A 16,882-nucleotide genomic window follows, 5' to 3' on the forward strand; every position below is an offset into this window, starting at 1 on the left:
CATTGCAGAGGTAGGAATTAGTTGTCCCTCCCAACGGATCTGAATGGGGAGTGAGCAATGGGTATATTTCCCTTCTGAGTCCTTCGGTGAGGTTGACATTACAGTCAAGGGAAATACCGCATCCAAGTGTCCACTTGCCTCAGAGATATCGGATTCTGCGTCCGTGTTGTCACACTCTGCCATGGCTGCCAATACCTTATTTGGGCGATTCGGACGTTTCGGGCAGTCGATCAAGAAATGGTCCGATTGACCGCAATAGAAACACAAACGCTCACGGAGCCGGTGTTCGCGACGTTCATTGGTCTCTCGCTTTTGCAGAGAGTCTACTTGCATAGGAACGTCCTCGGCCTCCTGTGGCGTCCTGAGAGCGGGTTCTCTGGAAGGAAATGTAAAGTTGTTTACACGGTTTACAGCTGCCCATTTTTCCTGTCTACGTTCCGTCAAGCGGGTATCAATACGCACACAGTGCTGGAGAAACAGTTCAAAATCCCCTGGAGATTCGGAACGAGCTAACTCGTCCTTGATGGTACCGGACAACCCCTTTCTGAAAACAGACAATAATGCATTGTTTCCCCAGTCGGTGTCTACCACTAACCTCTTAAATTCAGTGGCGTATTCAACGACAGAACGCTTTCCCTGACGTAAGGAAAGGAGAGCCGATTCAGCGGTAGCACGGCGATTCGGATCATCAAACATCTGCGCCATTGCGGTCAGAAAATCATCTAGGTGATTTAAACGGATGTCCCGGTTCTCTATCATAGGATTAGCCCAAGCCAGTGCTCGTGAGGTTAATAACATAATTATACATAACACTTTGGACCGGTCAGAACGGTAATAATCAGCATGTACATCAAAAAACAGTATACATTGGTTCACAAATCCACGAAACTGACCACGGTCACCATTGAAACGGAATGGGGGTAACCTAGGCATACCGGCAGCTGATACGGACGTAGTGGGGCCGGCTTCCTGAGCCTCCACTCTGACTTGCAAATCCTGTATAGCCGGACCCAGTACCTGGTGATCATGACCCAGCTGTGCCTCCACATCTCTAAGTTTAGTCTGCACCACCTCCATCTCCTGCTGCAAGGAGTTAATCATAGAAAAGAGCTGATCTACTCCTCGTGTCTCAGTCATTGCCCCAGCGAAATCCTCTTTTTTGGGCCTGAGTATAATGTAATACTTATTATATGTTCTGAGGATTTCGATAGCGTAGGGCAATGATCAGCAGAGACGAGTTTTTGATACAAGATGTTTTATAATCTGTAACCACGGTAGATAACAACGGAACAAACACAGCAGTACAAATACACAAATACCTTCCCGAAACGGAGCGGAGGGAATTCCCGGGGCCACGCACCGGACTCCCCCAGGGAGACCACCAGAGCGAACCCCTATACAGGGACTGTCCGGCAATCACCCCGGAAGGCCTAAATGCGCAGCAGCCGGGACACAATGGGCAAGCGGTAAAAGTCCAGGAGTGTCCGTACGGGATGATTGTCCAGAGTGGTTACGAACCAGAGAGAACCGGGCAGAGTGCTGACCGAAGATGGCAGACGGAATCCGGGCACAGCTTGAGAAACCGGGTAAGGTCCAGAGTCGGTCGGTCGGTAGTCTTTTAGGAGGATCCAAAAGCAATCAGGATTAGCAGCAGCAAAGCAGGAGCACACAGCAAGCAGTATACTCAGGCACTGGACTGGGCTGAGAGGCGGCCTTTTAAGCAGCTGGACAGGAAGTAGGGCAACAGAACCTTAAACTCCATGTTAACTGAGGGCAAGCTCATTCAAAAGAGAACTGGAAAACCTGGAAACCTGACAGCTAGGTTTACTCCATGTGTCTTCTGTTTGGAGTGATTAACTGGCTATGTAGCTGCCTCCAATTACTGGCAGTTATAGGTTTAAGTCGGTGGTGTCTGCATGCTTTGTTTTACTGTACTCAGTATCTAATCATTGTTACCCTACCTTGGACTTTTCTTCTATCTGTTGATGGAGCCCTTTTATCTATATCCGCTACCTTCCTGGAATTCTGACCTGACTACACTTTTGTCTTACCTCGTTGTTTATGACAAGCTCTCTTCGTATGTGACCCTGAACATTTAGTCTACCCAGCCTCACGGCCAGCCCGTGAGTAGTGAATAGCATTACACCGTGTACATCAATGAACTTCCTGTGCCAGATATAATTCTTTAGGGTAGAAATCAAAATTCATCATATAATATAACTAATATAACACAAGTAAACATACACCTGCGTCTGCACAAATTAAAGGAGTTGTAAGGAACTTTTTTATTTTTTTTTTATTTTCAGTCACGGACCACTCCTGCCAGCAATTCTGTGGCTTCCACTTACGTTAGGCCGGAAGAGAATTTGCTTATCTTCCTCTTTGCTCTGCTGAAGGAGTGGTGTTGTTAATGTCAGACTGATTGACAGCTGGCTAACTGCGGGAAGCTGGTTGCCAGTCAGTAGGACACCGGCAATCATGACAATTGACAGCCTGGAAGAGGTAAAGCTGCTCTCCTGACAGGAAACAGCAGAATCCCTGGCAAAAGCAATCTGAAAACGCTCTGAGTTGGCACCGGGTAGAACAGACAGACAGCTTGCCACTTTGCCCACGGTAAAGAAAAAAAAAAAATTAGTTATGGAAAACCCCTTCAAATATTGACAAAGTCTCCTGGCCGGATGGAATTCAACAAAGGATATTGAGGTAGTGGAGCTCAATAATTGACAGACCACTATATTCTTAGGGTATTTTGTAACAGGGTTGGTGCCACAAGATTGGAGGATGGCTCATGTGGTACCGATATTTTAAGAAAGGTAAGAAAGTGAATGGAGGCAACTCTTATCAGGTAAATTTGACATCAGTGGTGTGAAAATATTTTAGTGGATTATAAGAGATAACCTGCAAAAATATATTGCAGAGAATAATATAATAACTGATAACCAGCATGGATAAAAGATAAATCATGTCTAACCAACATGTTGGGTTTCTATGAGCAGATAATTGCAAATCTGGATGTTGGTCATGTGGCTGATATGATGTATCTGGAGTTAGCAAGTATAATGGCTCTCATTGCAAATTTGCAATGTCCCCCGAAAGTTAAAAAAAAAATAACCATCCTACTTACCTGTCCCAAAACCCATGATGAGTTGTTCCTTCATCCTCTTGTCCCTTCATAGTCCAGCACAGGTGTCATAAGTGACATCATTGCATTGCCTACACCAGTCCAATGCCAGCTGATGAACACAGATAGGCTGGTGGATGTATTGGCATTACTTGTCGAGGAGCTAGTGGCACTCATGTGTATCTGATGGTGCACATCCAGTAGAAAATAGAGCTGACAAAGGTGCGACCTCCGGTGATTCAGGCCCAGTAGCATTCTTTGTAACATCAGTTGTTATGCCTTTTCTAAAGTGTCAACTAAAGGTTTTTCTCAAATAACAAATTATATTTTCACTATAGACAGTGCACAACAACGTACAATAATAAAAAGTGATAACTTACTTCTGGACCTACAGTCACATACACACTAGAGTTTCAATGTGCAGTTTAAGAGATGGACAAACAGAATGAATATAAAAAACAGATATGTTACATAACTGGTCCAAGCATAAGTAGAGAAAGCCCACTGATATTTATGTGGTCCTTTAGGCTTCAGTTATTTATTAGTTTTTTGGGGAAAAAAATCATCATGATGCTCTTTCTTCCATTCTAAAAACAGACAGATATGACATAACAGAACCAAGGCAGACTAGAAAACGATCAATGGGGTGCTGCTGCTTACCAGTGGCACAAGAGACCAGTTTTTCACATTAATTTTGTTTGTCTATTTCTAAACATTTTACAGCACCCTTATTGCCAACTGTCAAATAACTTTTTATTGACTATTTCTCTTTCTTAATTTTATATCCAGTTAAACAACAATATGTATAATGGTAAACGTAACATGCATCCATTTAAAAGGAAGGTAATATAATACATGTTTGGCCCAGATTGGCCAAATTGAAGAATTGATTCTTGTTAATGGAATTCCATTCTGACTAATTGTCTGGGGATGCTTAAAGGGGCATCTAGTAGGTGATTTGTTTTGATGGGTTAACTCTTTTAAGTGATTTAACACATGAAATTAATTCTAGTTTTAGAATACGGAAATAAACATTTATAAGATAATCTTACTGCTTGTCTTGATGATGTATCTGTGGGGAGTGGTTTTTCCTTTATAGCTTGGATTCTCTGGCTTTCATCTGTTTCCATTATACCATATTTCTTTGTTTCTGGTGGAAACATAAATTTCGTGAGTTAAAATAAAATGTTTTTTTTTGTTATATATAATTTCCAAGCAATACATTTTGTATTTATTTTCTGAGAACGAGAAATGGTCAAAATAACAAAAAAATGCATTGCTTTCAGACCTCAAATAATGCAAAGAAAACAAGTTCATAATAATTTAGAAACAACAATACTAATGTTTTAACTCAGGAAGAGTTTAGAAATCAATATTTTTGTGGAATAACCATGATTTTTCATCACAGCTTTCATGCATCTTGGCATGCTTTCCACCAGTCTTTCACACTGCTTTTGGGTGACCTTATGCCACTCATGGCCAGTAGAATAAGGTGTACTCTGGTTGGAATTCAACTAACACTGGAATTGACATGTAGAGAAGCTGATTTTTATAAAACTGTGCAGTGGGCTCTTAATTTTTGCCAGAGCTGTAGATTTCTTTTTAATTACGGTAGATAGAAAACTTATATTTTATGATAATCAAATATTAATAAAACATCATTCACATAGATGAAATTTGTAAAGTACGCCGAGTACAGGAAAGTATGGGAGCAAAAAACTCTTTAAAAGGCAATGTGACAGCTATAATGTAAAAAACCCAAGCTGTCATAAAAACAATAGTTTTATTGCTCTCAGTAGAACAGACCAAAATAATTATCATTTAGATATGTCATCTTTAGAGCTGATCGGACTGGCAAATAACCGGGACCAACGGATCACTGCTCAATAAAAAAAAACACTCCGATCCGCTCCGGAATCCGGTGCCCATATAAATCAATGGAGACCAGAATCCGGAGCTTTGTGGAGGGGATAGGGGGGTAGGAGCGTGCGCGGTGTACTCACCGAGGCTGTGTCATGGCTGCACACTCCTTCCGGGTTACGCTTTTCCCTTCTGGAGCCGACAATTCAATATTCACTGTTTTGTCCGCCCACTGGCGTATGTAATTGGTTGCAGTTAGACGCGCCCCCACCCTGAGTGTCAGCGTGTCAGCTGACTGTAACCAATCACAGGCGCCAGGACGGCCCTTGGGCGGGAAAAGCAGTGCAAGTGTCTGCGGGTCAGTATGGTGAGCGTGCATGTACCTACAAACACATGCACGCTCCTGTCAGAGTGTGCGGCTGTGCCGGTAATGCGATGTAATACTCGTACAAGTCTGGCATGACATCACCCGGCATGGCCTGCCACTCTCTGAACATGAGTGTGCATGTAACTAGAAACACATGAACGCTCCTGTCAGAGTGTGCGGCTGTGCCGGTGATGCGATGTCAAACTCGGACCAGATGACATCACCCGACACGGCTTACCGCTCTCTGAACATGAGCATGCATGTACATAGAAAGACACGCAGCCCACTCCTGTCAGAAGAGTGTGCAGCTGTGCCGGTGATGCGATGTCCGAGTCCTGCGAGACTCTCGCAAGTGTTGTTCCGGCCTAGGAGAAACCGCATGCACCTTTTTTTATTTAAATAAATAATTTAAAAAAAACCAAAAAAACGACGTGCAGTTCCCCCTAATTTTCATCCCTAGCCAAGATAAAGCCAGCTAGGGGCTGGTATTCTCAGTCCACTGCCATCCAATATTACCGAATCCATTAGATGTGGCAATCCCGATGCTTTACCGGCTCTTCCTAATCGGGGTAATAGCAGGGGTTAATAATATCGCACAGCTGCTACTAAGCCCTATGTTAGTGATGGCACAGGCGTCTGAAATACCTGCATCACTAATCTATAAGTGACAGTAAATAAGTACAAACACAGAGAAAAAATCCTTTATTTGGAATAAAATACAAAAACACACCCTCTTTCATTACTTTATTAATCCCCAACACCCTACAAGCCCGGCATAATCCACACGAGGTCCCACAACGACGCATCTAGCTCTGCTACATCTCAAAGCTAGCAGCCATAGAGAACGACCACCGGCTGTGAGTGTAGCTTATGACTGAGCCGCGATGAGCAATGACTGCAGGCACATACTGTCACAGGCTGGGGGCGCCTCTGACTGCAACCAATCACAGATGACAGGATGGCCGGTGGGTGGGGAAAACACGGAAAGCTGCGCAGTACAGGAAGTGAATGTGCGACCCGGAAGCAGTTTGCCGCCATGACACCAAGTCTCCGTAAGTATGAAACGTTCACTCAATTCTTGTTTTCTTTATTTTTCAATTAATTTCCCCAGTGCTGGATCCGGATGGTGCACCCGGTATCCTGGGACCGGGTCCGGCACTCGGGCATCTTTGAAACTGCGCAGACCCGGACTTCTACAGTCCGGATCCGCTCAGTCCTAGTTATCTTTTAGTAACTAACAATAAAAAAAAGATACAAAGCAAGTTGAACAATACACTAACAAGCAAAAGGGTAACAATGTTTTGAACTTTTTAATTTCAGGCTCCATATTTCACCATCCTCTACAACTTTGAGAGTGAGACTACCATCACTTTATAGACAATCATTGTGGTTATCTCATACATAAATTTGACTTGCAACTATTTAGCATATGATTAGTTTTCCAGATTCTTGTCATGTCACTGCATTGTTAGTGTTTTGCTCCTAAAAATCTAAATTTAAATTTTTATTATTTTGCTAGTATATTGTAAACCCATCTTTGGTTTTCAATACTAACTGAATTCTAGGCATGCTCTCGATCAGATTGAAGCATGTCTCGACTGAAATCTGATCCCAAGTCCCAATGTTGCTGCATACTGGTCAACACACGTGAGTATGTACCGTATTTTTCGGACTATAAGATGCACCGGACCATAAGATGCACCCTGGTTTTAGAAGCGGAAAATAGCAAAATAAAATTTTTAAGCAAAAAATGTGGTCATGACACACTGTTATGGGGCGAGGATCTGCTGCTGACACTGTACGGGGGCAATTTAAAAAAAAAAAAAAAGAAAGAAACGCCGTGCGGTTCCCCCAATTTTGATATCCAGCCAAGATAAAGTCTCACAGCTGGTCGCTGGTATTCTCAGGCTGGGGAGACTCATGTTATTGCCGCATCCGCATCCATTAGATGCAACAGTCCTGGGACCTTTCCCATCTCATCCCGATTGCCTTGATGCGGTGACAATCGGGGTAATAATGAGTTAATGGCAGAAGCCCATAGCTGCCACTAAGTCCTAGCTTAGTGATGGCAGGCGTCTATGAGACTCTCACTCATCACTAAGCTGTAAAAAATCCTTTATTTGAAATAAAAGACAAAAAAACACCCTCTTTCACCACTTTATTAACCCTTAAAATGCCCAGATCCAATGTAATCCACATGATGTCCCATGACACATCCAGCCCTGCTACATCTAACAATCACAGAGAGCAGCCATAGAACATGACTGCTCTCTGTGAGGGTCAGGCCACAAGTGAAGTGAGCCACCGGGATCAGTTGTGACTGCAGCTGTCACCGCACATCACCTGACTGAAGTCAAAGCGGATCTCGCTGTCACTTCAGCTGCGGACGGATTTGCGGTAACAGCTGGAAGACTCCCGCTGTATACTCACTCTCCTCACTCCACGCAGCATCGCTCGCTTCCTGTCTGTGTGCTAGCTGACCTGTGTGGAGCCGTGTGTACAGCGATGACGTCATCGCTGTGCTCATCGCTTTCTACACATATCAGCTGGCACACAGACAGGAGGACACCGCGATGCTGCAGGGATCGTGGCCGGTGAGTATACTGTACTTATTCACTGTAGTTTTGAAAAAAAGATTTTCCTTTCCAGCCAGGGGCATACATAGAAATCATCGGGCCCCATAGCAATATTTCTAATTGGGCCTCTCCCCCCCAAAAAAAATAATTAATAAAAATATTCAGCTGGGACACAGAAGAGCATATTTCACAACTTTACAGCCCTTACCAAGTAATTTTCCTCTTATTGAAGCCCCTAGATTCCCCTTTCATTGCAGCCATAAATGATGATTGCAACAAAAGTGCCCCCCAAATACGGTCAGTATCTTACATCAGTATTTGTAGCCAAATCCAGGAGTGGGTGATAAATACAGGAGTGGTGTCTGTGTTTCTATTATACTTTTCCTCTGATTGTTCCACTCCTGGTTTTGGCTACAAATGCTGAGGTAAAATACTGACCAAATACTCAACGTGTGCACGGGGCTTTAGAAGAGAATAATGGGCCTCAGATAGTCCCTCATATAGTAAAATGAAGAGGCGATTACTTGTTTTCACCAGACAACCTCTGTAAGTGCATATGTGCTACAATGTAATAATCACAGGACAGGGAGAGGTTAAACATTCAAGTATTTAATCTTTATTGGAAATAAAGTATCTTTCCTATATTGATATTAGAGAGAAAACGTTGCCTCCATACACAACACAATCCACTATACCAAGACCAATAATACCACATACAAGGGGGAAATACCGCCACACCATGACCAGACAACATATTACCACCACATAGTGACCGAATACAACCACATACAAAGGAAGAAATACTGCAACACTATGACCAGACCAGATAGTGACCGAATATTACCACATGCAAGGGAGAAATACCGCCACTCTGTGACTAAACCACAAGGTGACCAAATAATACCACATATAAAAGAGAAATACCACCATATCGTGACCAGACCACATATTAACACGACATTGTGATCGAATACAACCACATACAAGGGTCAAATACCAACATGCCATGACCAGACCACATACAGACTGAATAATACTACAATAATGATCATGAATAAAAACCACAATACTAATAACACTAATATTACCATCAGTGCCATTATACACAGGAGCTCTGTATGTAGTGTGAGTGTACAGGTAATACAGTGATCACCAGTGACATTATACACAGAAGCTCTGTATATAGTGTATGTGTATAGTGTACAGGTAATACAGTGATCAACAGTGACATATACAGGAATTCTGTATATAGTGTACAGCTAATACAGTGATCACTGGTGACTTTATAGACAGGAGATCTCTATATAGGTAATACAATGATCACCAGTGACATTATACACAGGAGTTCTGTATATAGTGTATAGTGTGTGTGTGTGTGTGTGTGTGTGTGTGTGTACATGTAATACACTGACTTACCAGTGACGTCTCTAGCTGATGTTGTTCACCTTCGCTTTTCCTCTCCATCTGGTGCTCTCCATCACTTCTTCCAACCAGAACATGCCTCTGCAGAAAATAACACAGTCACCTATAGCTGATCACTCCCAGGGCACATTCCACACTGTTTCCCCAATTTGTACACTACATCAGACTTTTGTTCCCACCATGGAAGATCGTATCCTAAAAAATAAACTATATTTCATCAGTAATAACGTCCCCTAATTTGCCCCTACAGTAATTATCTCCACTACTTGCCATCATAAACCAATAATGTATGTTCCTCACTTTGGCCCTATATAGTAATCTTGGCCCCCTGTATTTAATAATGTCTCCAATTATAGCCCCCTTTATTAAATAATGTCTACCTTCCTGGCCCACCATATTTAATAATGTCTCCCATCCTGGCCTCCTATGTTCCTCCATCACAGGTCCCTAAACTGCCCCATCCTGGGCTCCTATGTTCCTCCATCCCAGGCCCCTAAACTGCCCCATTCTGGGCCCCTATGTTCCTCCATCCCAGGCCCCTAAACTGCCCTATCATGGTCTCTTACATCCACTACTCTGTCCATTCATAGAGGGAAGAACAAAAAGATTCTTCTCACCTCCCTGCACTCCCCCCATCCACCCTGCAGCTTCATATCCCATGTGGTCAAATGGCCACCCCACCCATCCGAGGCCACGTGATGATGATGACAGAGCGCGGCGCATAGCAGCGATGTTTAAAGATGTGATGTAGGCCCACATACATGCATACACATGCAGACAGGCACACACTGACATATGCATGCAGGCATGCACACACGCACACATACGAAAATGCACTGACATGCAAACGTATGTAGACACATACATGCACACACGCTTACATACATAGACAAACAGATATACAAGGACAGACAAATGTATGCAGACAGGCACACAGACGCATGCATATAAATGTACACAGATATGAACACTCATGCAGACAAGCACACACACTCAAACATACGTAAACAAGCACGCACAAACACACAAAGACATGCACACAGACATGCATATGCAGACACAGAAATGCGCACATACACACATATACGCTTATATATGTAGACACAAACAAATGTACAGACATGCTGACACACACACAAACAGGCACATGTACACATATATGCACACATGCAGAAAAATTTACATACATGCAGACAGGTGCACATAGACACACATGCATGTATTCACATACACACACACATGAATGCAGATATACACACATACATAATCAAGCAAACAGATGCACGCACACCGACACGCACAAGAAAGCAGCTAGTCACTTGCATGCACACGGATACAGACAAACATATGTAGACATGCAGAAGGGAAAACACATGCAAAGACACGGACACATATGTAGACCCAGGCACAAGCCTGCACACACTGTACGTGGTGTGTGTATGTGGAGTGTATGCGGTGTATATGTATGTTGACACACAAACGTATATAAAAAAATATATAGAAATGTGGCACTCCTTGTTTGCTGGTGCTTGGATAGGGTCCCACCCCAGATCAAAATATCCAAAAGAATCCAGCACTCAAAGCTTTGAAATGAAATTATTTTGAATTTTTATTCATTCATTTATTAGAACGCAATTTTGTGTAATTGTTAATTGACGTTTCGGTTATCCGACCTTCATCAGATTACACTACAATGAAAAACACATAAAGGACTTTGTAAATAAACAGAAATATAATGGCATAATACAATCATGGTGTCAATAAAGTCAGAATTTGCACCTAATTATATTGCATTAACCAAAAGATGACATACAATAAATGTCAAAAACAGAAAATCAAAATACATGATCAGTCAGTTGAGCCACTTCACTGGCAGATACAATGTCCTCCTAGAAATAAAAATGAGAAAAATAATACACTGGAATAAGTAATGAAAAAAGAGCAAGAGAGAACCAAAAATAATATCTTGCTAACTCAGAATCAAAAGACACAGAGAAAAAACACACTAATGAAGTAAGAGCACTAAAAAACTAATCTGATCAAATAAAACAGAAAATGAGAAATAATTGGCTCAACTGACTGATCATGTATTTTGATTTTCTGTTTTTGACATTTATTGTATGTCATCTTTTGGTTAATGCGATATAATTAGGTGCAAATTCTGCCTTTATTGACACCATGATTGTATTATGCCATTATATTTCTGTTTATTTACAAAGTCCTTTATGTGTTTTTCATTGTAGTGTAATCTGATGAAGGTCGGATGACCGAAACGTCAATTAACAATTACACAAAATTGCGTTCTAATAAATGAATGAATAAAAATTCAAAATAATTTCGACACAGAAACGTAGGCACATACATGCACACAGAATACAGACAGGCACATGCACAGACAAGCACAAATAGATAAACACAAAGGCACACACATGTACACAGATACATATTCATACAAAAAAGTCCAAAACAGACAAATATACACACACACACTCATATGTATATGTGTATATATATATATATATATATATATATATATATATACACACTCACATATATACAGTCATATGAAAAAGTTTGGGCGCCCCTATTAATGTTAACCTTTTTTCTTTATAACAATTTGGGTTTTTGCAACAGCTATTTCAGTTTCATATATCTAATAACTGATGGACTGAGTAATATTTCTGGATTGAAATGAGGTTTATTGTACTAACAGAAAATGTGCAATCAGCATTTAAACAAAATTTGACCGGTGCAAAAGTATGGGCACCTCAACATAAAAGTGACATTAATATTTTGTAGATCCTCCTTTTGCAAAAATAACAGCCTCTAGTCGCTTCCTGTAGCTTTTAATGAGTTCCTGGATCTTGGATGAAGGTATATTTGACCATTCCTGTTGACAAAACAATTCCAGTTCAGTTAAGTTTGATGGTCGCCGAGCATGGACAGCTCGCTTCAAATCATCTCACAGACTTTCAATGATATTCAGTCTGGGGACTGGGATGGCCATTGCAGAACATTGTAATTGTTCCTCTGCATGAATGCCTGAGTAGATTTGGAGCGGTGTTTTGGATCATTGTCTTGCTGAAATATCCATCCCCTGCGTAACTTCAACTTCGTCACTGATTCTTGCACATTTTTGTCAAGAATCTGCTGATACTGAGTTGAATCCATGCGACCCTCAACTTTGACAAGATTCCCGGTGCCAGCATTGGCCACACAGCCCCAAAGCATGATGGAACCTCCACCAAATTTTACTGTGGGTAGCAAGTGCTTTTTTTGGAATGCCGTGTTTTTTTTGCCTCCATGCATAACGCCTTTTTGTATGACCAAACAACTAAATCTTTGTTTCATCAGTCCAGAGGACCTTATTCCAAAATGTAACTGGCTTGTCCAAATGTGCTTTTGCATACCTCAGGCGACTGTTTGTGGCGTGCTTGCAGAAACGGCTTCTTTCGCATCACTCTCCCATACAGCTTCTCCTTGTGCAACGTGCGCTGTAATGTTGACCGATGCACATTGACTCCATCTGCAGCAAGATGAAGCTGCAGGTCTTTGGAGGTGGTCTGTGGATTGTCCTTGACTGTTCTCACCATTCTTCTTCTCTGCCTTTCTGATATTTTTCTTGGCCTGCCACTTCTGGGCTTAACAAGAACTGTACCTGTGTTCTTCCATTTCCTTACTATGTTCCTCACAGTGGAAAATGACAGTTTAAATCTCTGAGACAACTTTTTGTATCCTTCCCCTGAACAACTATGTTGAATAATCTTTGTTTTCAGATCATTTGAGAGTTGTTTTGAGGAGCCCATGATGCCACTCTTCATAGGAGATTGAAATAGGAGAACAACTTGCAAGTGGCCACCTTAAATACCTTTTCTCATGATTGGATACACCTGCCTATGAAGTTCAAAGCTCAATGAGGTTACAAAACCAATTTAGTGGTTTAGTAAGTCAGTAAAAAGTAGTTAGGAGTGTTCAAATCAAGAAATTGATAATGGTACCCATACTTTTGCACCGGTCAAATCTTGTTTAAATGCGGATTGCACATTTTCTGTTAGTACAATTAACCTCATTTCAATCCAGAAATATTACTCAGTCCATCAGTTATTAGATATATGAAACTGAAATAGCTGTTGCAAAAACCCAAATTGTTATAAAGAAAAAAGGTTAACATTAATAGGGGTGCCCAAACCTTTTCATATGACTGTATATACACACACATGCATATACACTCATATATATATATATATATATATATATATATATATATATATATATATATATATACACACACACATATATACACACACTCATATATTTTGTATGTATGTATATATATATATATATATATACACACACACATACACTCATATATAATGTATATGTGCGGTATACAGTATATACACACATGCATATACACACTCATATATATATATATATATACACATACACATATGCACAGACTCATATGCACACACACACACACACATACATACACATATATATATATATATATACATATATATATATATATATATATACACACAGACACACACACACACACACACACAGTACAGACCAAGGACACACCCTCTCATTCAAAGACTTCTTTATTTTCATGACTCTGAAAATTGTAGATTCACATTGAAGGCATCAAAATTATGAATTAACACATGTGGAATGAAATATTTAACAAAACAGTGTGAAACAACTGAAAATATGTCTTCTATTCTAGGTTCTTCAAAGTAGCCACCTTTTGCTTTGATTCCTGCTTTGCACACTCTCGGCATTCTCCTGATGAGCTTCAAGAGGTAGTCACCGTAAATGGTCTTCCAACAGTCTTGAAGGAGTTCCCAGAGTTTTTTAGAGCACTTGTTGGCGCTTTTGCCTTCACTCTGCAGTCCAGCTCACCCCAAACCATCTCGATTGGGTTCAGGTCTGGTGACTGTGGAGGCCAGGTCATCTGGTGTAGCACCCCATCACTCTCCTTCTTAGTCAAATAGCCCTTACACAGCCTGAAGGTGTGTTTGGGGTCAATGTCCTGTTGAAAAATAAATGATGGTCCAACTAAACGCAAACCGGATGGAACAGCATGCCGCTGCAAGATGCAGAGGTAGCCATGCTGGTTCAGTATGCCTTCAATTTTGAATAAGTCCCCAACAGTGTCACCAACAAAGCACCCCCACACCATTACATCTCCTCCTCTATGCTTCCCGGTGGGAACCAGGCATGTAGAGTCCATCCGTTCACCTTTTCTGCGTCGCACATAGACACGGTGGTTGGATCCAAAGAGCTCAAATTTGGACTCATCAGACCAAAGCACAGATTTACACTCGTCTAATGTCCATTCCTTGTGTTTTTTAGCCCAAAAAAAGTATCTTCTGCTTATTGCCTGTCCTTAGCAGTGGTTTCCTAGCAGCTATTTTACCATGAAGGCCTGCTGCACAAAAGTCTCCTCTTAACAGTTGTTCTAGAGATGTGTCTGCTGCTAGAACTCTGTGTGACATTGACCTGGTCTGTAATCTGAGCTGCTGTTAACCTGCGATTTCTGAAGCTGGTGACTCGGATAAACTTATCTTCCGCATCAGAGGTGACTCTTGGTCTTCCTTTCCTGGGGCGGTCCTCATGTGAGCCAGTTTCTTTGTAGCATTTGATGGTTTTTGCCACTGCACTTGGGGACAATTTCAAAGTTTTCCCAATTATTCGGACTGACTGACCTTCATTTCTTAAAGTAATGATAGCCACTCGTTTGTCTGTGTCATCGTCCCTTTCATCTGTATCAGCATCTGAGATGCCAATACATTTTAAAGTGCGATCCTGGGCCCCGAAGCAGTCGCGTGGCCTGCCTCTATTGACGGTACGCCACTGTTTCCAGCATCATGTCCAAAAGCAGAATAATTTTTTAAAAATCCATTTTTATTTCAGAAAAATATTAAAACTAACACTTGGTTAGAAGGACATCCAGATTAAAAAACGTCTTATGCATTTCAAGCCAATGCGTACTTATTCACTGCCCCCCGTGCTGATGATGGTGCACGGGGGGGCAGTGAATACAGCTGCACATGATCACTCCAGGCTGTAGTTGCCTGGGGTAATCACGCGGGCTGGCTCTTTGTAAATCTCGATTTAATTTTCTTGATTGGTTATCCTGAATTTCCTTCTCCCAAGAATCAAAATTTTGTTTTATCTTTTGATTAAAAGTAGCAACCTGTGTGCCTGTAGCACTGGCTGTAAACAAACTAATTTGTTCATCAATATTTTTTTCAATGTCATTCAACTTTTGCTTGTTTAATTCAATCAAATGAGCAATATATTTTCGGGATGTTCCAGTGCATACTTCGTCCAATTGTTTAATAAAACTTTGATCCTCAACAGGGAGGAATGGAAAAATTTGGATGCGAAGTCCCCTTGGCACTAGCCGTTGTTACAAATAATTCTTCAATAAACCTCCGTTCCACCATAACTTAGTTTTTATACATTAATGTTTTAAGATTTTTCTTTAATTGTAATGTGTTATCCTGACCACCAGCAATATTAAAACCAGAGTCACCATTAAAAACCTTGCTGAGATGCTCCATCCAGTACAATTCCCTGGATCCATAATCCATACTGGAATTGGCACGAGAATCTGTAATGCACAGAAAATAAACAAGACAACTTTAAACCAATTAACGCCAACCAGGGGTATATATAGTGTGTCCTCAAACCATCACTACAATATATAATTAACCCCATTTACATAAGGGTGGGCTATTAAAATCTAACAATGAAAACCGATTCACAAATATAGTCACAAGCAATAATGATTAATTACAAAATACTTATTAAATCAATATCTAAAAAAATCCAGCAAGAAAACTTATACTCACAGGTCCAGGAAGATTAATGATCAGAGGAACTCTGCAGCAGGCAGTTAGATGGATGACTGAAGCTAGGACTAAGGAAGGACCCAGCGATGGAGGCACTCACTAGCAGATGATTTCCGACGGATGAACACCTCGGACGACCCGGCAGAAGGATCGGACAGCGGTGGCAAGGGAGGAGGGACGGAGAGATCGGAAGAGGGGCAGTACTTGCGGCAGCAGCAGAGATCAGGGAGTGCAGGGAAGATCAGACAGTGGTGGTGGTGTGGAAAAGTCCCAGCAGGGGCATGTCGCAGACTGGCTGGTGGAGGGCTCTACAGGCCGAAACAGGCCTTGGGAAAGACGTCACCGCCAGGTAAGTCCCCCCCTGCATGCTGATTGGAGCGATTGCGCGTTAAAGCACGATCGCTCCAATCAGTGTTGCGGTGGGGGGGCGCCGTGTTTGCTAGCCTCCAGCCAATAATCAGTGCTCCTGAAGCACCTATCATAGCTGGATCGTACTATTTTAGGCATTTATTTTGGGTGAAACAGTGCGATTGCCGTGATTGGCAGTTCAGATTTGAATAGTCAATTACAACGATCATGGATGGTGGTGGTGATGCTACCCTCCCTGGGGTCAAGCAAATGTCCCCTGCTGTAAGAAACAGCAGAGGGCATGATTTTAAAGCCGTTGCTA

The 16,882-nt window shown here is 41.7% G+C and overlaps 1 protein-coding gene across 8 annotated transcripts in view; it reads right to left on the reverse strand.

The window, feature by feature from the left end:
- Positions 1–16,882, reverse strand: part of OSGEPL1 (O-sialoglycoprotein endopeptidase like 1) — a 1,349,050-nt gene that overhangs the window by 382,434 nt on the left and 949,734 nt on the right. For 7 of the 8 annotated variants that reach the window (XM_075317748.1, XM_075317740.1, XM_075317741.1 and 4 more), the window contains one exon: positions 4,174–4,271. In XM_075317748.1, coding sequence (XP_075173863.1) covers positions 4,174–4,271 — 98 coding nt within the window. Of the gene's footprint in view, positions 1–4,173; positions 4,272–16,882 lie in introns of those variants that run through there. The other variant, XM_075317747.1, reaches the window with a different exon arrangement.

Source organism: Anomaloglossus baeobatrachus, chromosome 7, assembly GCF_048569485.1.
Source record: "Anomaloglossus baeobatrachus isolate aAnoBae1 chromosome 7, aAnoBae1.hap1, whole genome shotgun sequence".
NCBI classification, from domain to species: domain Eukaryota; kingdom Metazoa; phylum Chordata; class Amphibia; order Anura; family Aromobatidae; genus Anomaloglossus; species Anomaloglossus baeobatrachus.